Source organism: Equus asinus, chromosome 4, assembly GCF_041296235.1.
Source record: "Equus asinus isolate D_3611 breed Donkey chromosome 4, EquAss-T2T_v2, whole genome shotgun sequence".
NCBI classification, from domain to species: Eukaryota; Metazoa; Chordata; class Mammalia; order Perissodactyla; family Equidae; genus Equus; species Equus asinus.
In genome coordinates, this window is record NC_091793.1 from 20,146,481 (window position 1) to 20,154,666 (window position 8,186).

At 44.7% G+C, this 8,186-nt stretch overlaps 1 protein-coding gene across 1 annotated transcript in view; it reads right to left on the reverse strand.

The window, feature by feature from the left end:
• MEI1 (meiotic double-stranded break formation protein 1) overlaps nucleotides 1-6,014 on the reverse strand; it is a 69,769-nt gene extending 63,755 nt beyond the window's left edge. Inside the window, exons 1-4 of the mRNA XM_014868455.3 lie at nucleotides 5,844-6,014; nucleotides 2,761-2,884; nucleotides 1,861-1,911; nucleotides 52-125 (exon numbers count right to left, since the gene is read on the reverse strand). Coding sequence (XP_014723941.2) covers nucleotides 52-125; nucleotides 1,861-1,911; nucleotides 2,761-2,884; nucleotides 5,844-6,014 — 420 coding nt within the window. The remainder of the gene's footprint in view (nucleotides 1-51; nucleotides 126-1,860; nucleotides 1,912-2,760; nucleotides 2,885-5,843) is intronic.
• Nucleotides 6,015-8,186: the final 2,172 nt, after the last annotated feature.

Genomic DNA, 8,186 nt, shown 5'->3' on the forward strand with positions numbered 1-8,186 from the left:
GACATCTGAGGATTCTGAGGGGTACTCAAGAACCCACAGCTATTTACTGACCTCTTTGTGGCACTCATCCAGCAAGCAACGAACGGTCTGCTCTAACTTCAGCTGAGTTGTTAGCTGGATAAGGACTGAGCAGACAGAACAGCATTACTAATCAGAAGACAACCCCTGCCCCAGAGCTCACCTTTCATAGCCCTTCTACTCAAAGTCATTTGCTTGTGTTAATTGGTATTAGATTTGTCTATCTCCTCTAATAAACTATGTGTGCACATCCAAACCAAAGATTTCTGGCTTCTTTATTGTTTTATATCAGTGGTTCACAACTAGGCTGCACATTAGAATCACCTAGGAAGTTTTCAAAAAAATACTAATGTCCAAGTCTCATCTCAGACCAATTAAATAAGAATCTCTAGAGAAAGAGCCTAAGCAGCTGGACATTTTCAAAGTTCGCCAGAGAAGTCTAGTGTGTAGCCAAGGTTGAAAATTACCATTTTATCTTATCTCTCCTTTTTCCTTCCTCAGAATTTGTTCCTTCATATACTAGAAAACAGAATTATGAGTGAATTCCTGTACCAATAATTGCCAATAATATTATCTCTTGACCCCAAACCCACCCTTCTATACAATCATTTGTGATACTCTGCTGGTGTCTTTCAGGAGGGGTGGAGAAGAGGCTGGCTCTGAAAGTGTGGCAAAAGCTGCAAACCAGACTCAGCTGCTGCTGTGGGAAGGTTCTGCCACTTCCAGGGTAAAGAAGCATTCTAGGATAACACTCAAAAAAACAGGGAGAAGGCAGGAAGCAAACAGGAAACAGTGAGGAGAGAGTAAGTCCTTTTCCCTCTAGCTTTGCAGTCTCCATCTAGTGAAGACCACCTCAGTGAAGTTCTTGAGGTGTTGAGGGTTTTGCAAGCTATGCTGGCAGCAACCAGAAGTGGATGGCTTTGGGATTATAACCCCACTAAGGAGTGGCCTTGAGGAAAACGGTGAAGGGAAATCTCCCACCCCTGCCAGTGGTCAGAACTTCAAGCGGTCCATTTGTTTGTCCACACTGTCTAAACTGAGAGATGATATTGACTTATGATCTATTACAGCTGCTGGCTGTTACAGCTGCTTACTGTGTGGCTAGATGATCAGGGAGCCAGCAACAGCCAAGCATCATCCTCTCTTCAGAGGTCTGAGTTTCATATATGGGGTTCTTCCTCCAAACTTGTAAATTTTAATAATTCCAATCTCCCCTTTTGTTTCCCCAGCCCTAGAGATGGGAGCTGCTTTCTGAAATTGCTATCTCTGTGAAAACTTGGTGTTCTCTTTTTGACTTCAGTTATCTAGTTAATATTTCTTTATATTAAAGTTTTTTTCTGTTCAAATAACTTGTGTGGTTTCTTTTTCCTACTAGACCCTAACTGATACAGTTCTTGCTCTTTCTGCAAGAATCCTCTCATCCAAATGCTTGTCTTCCTTCTGCTTGAGCCCTTTATAGGTAAACCCACATACTTCCACAGCTTTAACCACCACCTATGTGCAGACAACTTACAACCAACCAATATGAATGCCATAAGAATAGAGTTTTGTACATGCCTTTGTAAGAACACTCATCGGCTCTCATTATTTACCAGCTAATCTCTCCTTCAGACTGTAAACTCTTAGAGGGCAGGGGCCACATCTTATCCATCTATGTATCCCTAGTGTCTGATACAGTACTTGGCACAGAGTAGATGCTCAAGAAAGAAATGTAGAATTAACGATTGACAACTAACTGAGTTTTCTTTATCTGTCTCTAAAATGGAAGATTTCATCAAGGTCTCAAATAACCAGGCTCATGTCCTCAGCTTCAAATGCTAGGTATACACAGCTTCATCTTACCCTCAATACAGAGGTCTGTTACACTCCCATCTTCCACATTGCATAACAGTCCTTGGAGCAGAGGGAGACAAGAGGGAGATAGTTAATAATTAAAAGAGAAACAAACTCACAAAGGCACAATGTGAATTCTAAGACTAACAGCAGCTTTAAGCAATGTCTAAGACTAACAGCAGCTTTAAGCAATGTTAACCAAACACCTAGACTTTCAATGACCCACTCTGGCTTTAAAAGGATAAAAACAGTCAGTGTGGCACAGCATAAAAACTGTGTGCTCTAGAGTCTGTAACAGACCTGGGGTAAAATTCCATTTCTGCCAGTTGTTAGCTATGACCTCCCTGAGCCTTAGGGATTATCCTCTCTCCCTTAAAGGATTGTCTTGGCAGTTAAAAGCCTGAAAAGCCTCTAGCAGAGAAAAGTACCCAAAACGAGTTAGCTCCCCTCCTCTCTGAAAGGGCTCATTCCATAGGACATTATAATTGTATTAAAAGAAGGGACATTTTAATCCATCTCATTTTACACTTGAAGAAACTAAGGCACAGAAGAGGGGAAATAACTCAATCAGGGTCATACTCAGATCAGCAGATTCTAGTCTGGAGCTTCTGATCCTGTTCAAAGACTATACAGACTGGACTCTTTGAAAGATCACACATTTCCCGTATTTATCTTCACAATTTTACTAACCTGTTAGTTGTGACAAAGGCAGTTGCCATACAATGCATCACGTATCTTATAAAGGGGACCATTTCTTCATCATCATGACAGAACAATTTGCTAATAAATTAAACTGTTACATCACAAATAGTCTAAATTATCTTTCCAAGAACATTTCTCTAAGACCCCAAAAGCAAATATACATGCTATACATGCAAAATTCATGCCAAGTTTCCCTTTTAATCTCACCGAAAAGCATGCTCATGAAGTGGATACAGACTCTTTGATCCTGAGCCACCAGCTGCACGACCGGGGAGGCGTGCCTCACGAGGGCATCTCGAAAGCAGGACAGCACATGCTTCTTGCGCACCATCTTGAGGCAGATGAAGATAAATACTCAGTAGCAGCCAAGTCTCAGCCATTCTGAACCCAAAGAATTGTAATTTTCAAATGCAATTAGAAGATGATACTGAGGGATCATCTAAATTACGGTAAGATAATACTCCCTGAAAGGAGTATGGAAAGGGGTGTGATTTACACACAGGAATCCATGTGCTCACACAGAGGATTATACATGAGCTGAGGTTCCTAATACCCTATATTTACCTAGCACTTTACTGTTCACAAATCACTCCTTCGTCTGCTGGCTCATTTAAGCCTAACCAGTTGGGGAAGGAAGCAAAATCAGGAATTATTATCACCATTTCAGGGAAGAGAAAACTGAGGCTCAGCGACTTTCCCAAGGACTCAAATCTAAGTCTCCAACCAGGTTTTGTCCAAGGTCAGTCAGTGCTCTTTCCACTTCAACAGTCCAGGAGAGTGACACTGGGGACCCTTCATAAGCCTTACAGAGATAGGTAAAGAAACTGCATCCTTCCAGTCAATGCAGACATAAATCGTCACACTCAATTCACCTCCCTGTACAGGAAACTGGGTAGTAGTTGTGCAAAGTGCTCAAGATAGTAGCAAAAAAGGGGTGTGCACCAAGGATAGAATAGGAAGGTGGGGACAACTGACTACATCACCCCTTCAACTGGCAGGAGCTGAAGCTAAGAGAAGTGCATTCAATAAAAGGTGAAGTTGCATCTCTTATTGCCTCTATCCTGTGCTATTCCAAGTCTCCCGTTCTCCTTCACCAACTCCTCCCACATAATACATTAAGCTAGTGACCTAAACGAGTTACTCAAAAAAATCTCAATGACTCTCTTTCCTGACAGATTAAGTCCAAGGTTCCTAGCTGGCATTCAAACTCTTCAAGAAACTGATCTTAACCTGGCTCTCTAATTGCACCTCCCTCAACTTCCAAACACTCTGATTGCCTCCCCAAAGTCGTCCTTGCTGGTACCTACCTCCTGAGATAAGCTCCCCTGTCTCCTCTAGTCCAAATCCCACCCATCTTCTCAAGCCTAATTCAAATGCTTCCTCCTCTAGAAAACCCTTCCTAATTTCCATCTTTATCCCACCCAGCACTTGACCACAAATATGTCCCCTCTAAGTTCCCTGTAACGTGTTCCATTATTTTCTCCCCTACCACACTGTCTTATTCATCTCCGTATCTCTGACTCACTATCCAAGAATGGCTGCCTCAGAACTTCTGACCTCAACAATATCTCAGATGTTATCAGCTAGCCCAGTGGTTCTCAGAGTGTAGCCTGGGGACCCCTGAGGGTGCCCAAAACCCTTTCAGGGGATCCACGAAGTCAAAATTATTTTCATATAATATTAAGATGCTATTTGCCTTTTTTACTCCTATTCTCTCACAAGTATACAGTAGAGTTTCAAAGATTACATGACATATGATATCACAACAGATTAAATGGAGAAATACATGAGAGGGGCCGGCCCAGTGGTGCAGTGGTTAAGTGTGCACGTTCCACTTTGGCGGCCCTGGGTTCGCCGGTTCAGATCCCGGGTGTGGACATGGCACCACTTGGCAAGCCATGCTGTGGTAGGCGTCCCACATAGAAAGTAGAGGAAGATGGGCATGGATGTTAGCTCAGGGCCAGTCTTCCTCAGCAAGGAGAGGAGGATTGGCAGCAGATGTTAGCTCAGGGCTAATCTTCCTCAAAAAAAAAAAAAAGGAATACATGAGAATCCAGCCGTCTTCTATTAGGCCAGACATTAAAGAGACTTGCAAAAATGTAAAACAAAGGCACTCCTTTCACTATCTTTTTGGTTTTGGAAAAGACAGTTATTTTTATTTTTTAAATTACTCATGCCACAGAACCATACCCTTAAAACGGTTAAAATGGTAAATTTTATGTATATTTTGCCACAATAAAAATAATTATGTTAATATGTAATGGATTTACTATTATTTTTAAATGAACATTTTAAAATTTTGTTTTCATTTCTAACACGGTAAATATCAGTGGATATAACCTACATAAGCAAAAGCTCCTTGGGGTCCTCAATACTTTTTTCTTTGGTGAAGAAGATTGGCCCCAAGCTAACTAACATCTGTGCCCATCCTCCTCTATTTTGTATGTGGGTCGCTGCCACAGCATGGCTTGATGAGCCGTGTGTAGGTCCACACCCGGGATCCGAATCCACAAACTCCGGGCTGCAGAAGCAGTGTGCTGGAACTTAACCACTTGCCACCAGGCCAGCCCCATTACTTTCTAAAAACCTCAGAACCGCTGATCTAGCCCATCCTCCACAGCCGAAGCACAAATTCCCCTCCCAGGAATTTGAGAGATGCCTCCAAGGACAAAAAACTCACTGCAAAGGCAGCGCGTCAAGGGAACAGGCAGCCCACGTTTCAGCCAGCTCTGCCCACTAGGGGGCTCTTCCCCTTCGCCCTCCTCCCGCGTGGTTGTAACTCCCCCTCGTTCCCGCCATAGAGCCCCAGGCAGCCCCCTGCTCGGCATTTACACCCTCAGACACCTGAAGGGAAGGAGGGCCCCCGGCCCACTGCTGCGCGCGGACTGAAATGGGAGGAAGCCAGAGAAAATGCTGGAGAAATGGAGAAGGGGCAGCGGCAGGGACGCGGGAGGGAAGGTGGGAAGCGCGCGGCGGAGTCCGGGGGTCCCGGGGCCCCAGACTGAGCGCGGACAGGAAGAGGCCCCGCTGAGGCACAGAGCCAGGGGCAGGGCCTGCTTTGGAAAGGGGATACTCGGCTCGCGGCAGGGCGGCCCGCGGGGTAAACTGAGGCTGAGGGGGTTCAGTGAAGAAGGTCGCTCTGGCCGGGTGGGGAGCAGGCCTGTGGGAGGGTGGGTTTAACGAGGCGGGTGGGCCGGTGTGGTTTCGGGAAGAGGCGTCGGGGTCTAGGGAGCTGGTCTCACGGGGGGCGGCCCCGTTTGGGGAGGGAGATACCACGGCCCAGTTCGCACCGACACGCCGGGCTCCGGCAGCAGCTCCAGCGCGCAGGCCAGGCAGAGGCGTGGGGGCACCGGCAGCAGCCAGCGCGGGTCGTGCCGGTAATGGGCCCTCTCGAAGAGCAGCGCCGCCTCTTCGTCCCTCCTCAGCCGCGGAAGGCCTGCCGTCGCCTCCCTCTCAGCCATCTCTCAGCTCGCACTTCGCCGCTGCTGCACCTTTTCCCGCGCAGTTTCTGCGCAAGCGCACTTGGAAGAGCCCTGAGCCTGAGAGCGGGAGGGTAATGCGCCTGCGCAAACGGAGGGCAACGCAGTCTCAGAAGAGCAGCGGCTGCTGAGGGCGCCTGATGGGCGCCGGGAGGCTAGAGGGCGTTCAAGTCAGTCAGAGCTGGTTAGCTCTGAGTCATCAGGAGTTGGTCTTCACCACACTGAAGGTTGAAAAAGCATTACAGGAGCCAAACCAGTGGCCTAGTGGTTAAGTTAGGTCCCGTCCTCTTTGGCGACCAGGGTTCTGATCCCAGGCACTGATCTACACTGCTTGTCAGCAGCCATGCTGTGGGGGCGACCCACATACAAAGTAGAGGAAGACCCGCACAGATGTTAGTTCAGGGCCAACCTTTCTCAAGGGAAAAAAAAAGCACTTATAAAGCAGTTATCGTTAGCCTTAAGAAAGAAAGGAAAGGAAGCATTCTGTTTCTACAATTAAAAAATTACAATCTCAGAGATTCTTATCTAAAAGCTATTAGTATTATTATTTAAAATTTACGTGACACTTTTCAAAGAATCTAAGACGTTCCCCTTAAAATATCCTCTCACAGACAGCTACACAGCACTTGAGACTTTGTGAGCACACGAGGAATGCTGAAGAAGAAAAAGTGGTTTATCATTAAATACAGCAACAATAACAACCTGTCAATCTGCAAGGATTTATTTAGCACCAAAGGGCCCAGCAATGGGTTAATGTTGAAGGAGATAAGTTCAAGAGGTATTTTCTACGCTCAGAAGCAGTGTGACTGAGTGGAAAAATGCTTTCCATGGCAGAATAGTTTGGAAAACAATGGTTTGTTATTCCATGGAGTGTTATGAAGTAATGTTCGAGAAAAGTTAAGATGGAAAAATTCTTGTTAAAATGCTAAGTGTACAAAAGATGCAGAATTATGTATACAAGTATATAAAATAAATAAGCAAAAAACATTTATTCAACACATGTTAAATACGTTATACCAGTAATACATGTTCAATGAAGAAAATAAAAGAAAAAATATTTTTATATTTTCTTCTAATCTTTTTCTATACATTGTTACAACAGCAACATACAAAGGTATGTAAACTGCTTTTCTCAGAGGAAAATATATCATGTACATCTTCCATATCATTAAATACTATTCATGTATTTTCTAAATGTCAACAAAGGATGTATTCTTTTTGACAAAATTTTGACCCAGGAGCTATGCTAGGAGCTAGAAAATTCAAAAGTGAGCAAGAGACAGTCCCTCTCCTCAAGGAACTAGAAGTCCAGTCAAGGAGACAGACAAGCAAATTATTGTAATAGAGTATGTGTGTAGTAGTTATCTATTGCTGCATAACAAATTACCCCATATAACGGTTTGGTGACCCTCAAAGAGCTATCTCCATGTCTGCTATGGACTGAATTGTACCCCCCAAATTCAGATATTGAAGCCCTAAACCCTGATGTGACTGTATTTGGAGATAGGGCCCTCAGGAAGTAATTAGATTAAATGAGGTTATAAGGGTGGGACCCTAATCCAATAGCCTTGGTGGCCTCATAAAAAGAGGATAAGAGAAAGATCTCTTGATCTCTCTCTCCAGGTCCATGCACCTAGGAAAGGCCATGTGAGAACATAGTGAGGTGACCATCTACTTGCCAGGAAGAGAGCTCTCCCCAGAAACTGAACCAGCCAGAACCTTGATCTGGGACTTCTAGCCTTCAGAAAATAAATTTCTGTTGTTTAAGCCCCCAAGTCTGTGGTGTTTTGTAATTGCAGCTAGAGCAGACTAATATAGCATCTGAATCCCCGGAACCAGTAAATGTTACCTTACTTGGAAAAAGAATCTTTGCAGTTTTAATTAAGTTAAGGATCTTGAGATGAGGAGATGGTCCTGGAGTATCCAATGGGCCCTAAATCCAATGACAAGTGTCTTGAGAAGAGACACACAGAGTAAAGGAAGATGCAGTGTGACCACGGAGGCAGAGATTGGAGTGATGGTGCCACCAACAAAAAAATGCAGCCACCAGAAGCTGGGAGAGACAAGGACGTGATGTTCCCTAGAGCCTTTGGAGGCAGCGTAGCCCTGCTGACACCTTGACTTCAGACACTGACCTCCAGGACTATGAGAAAA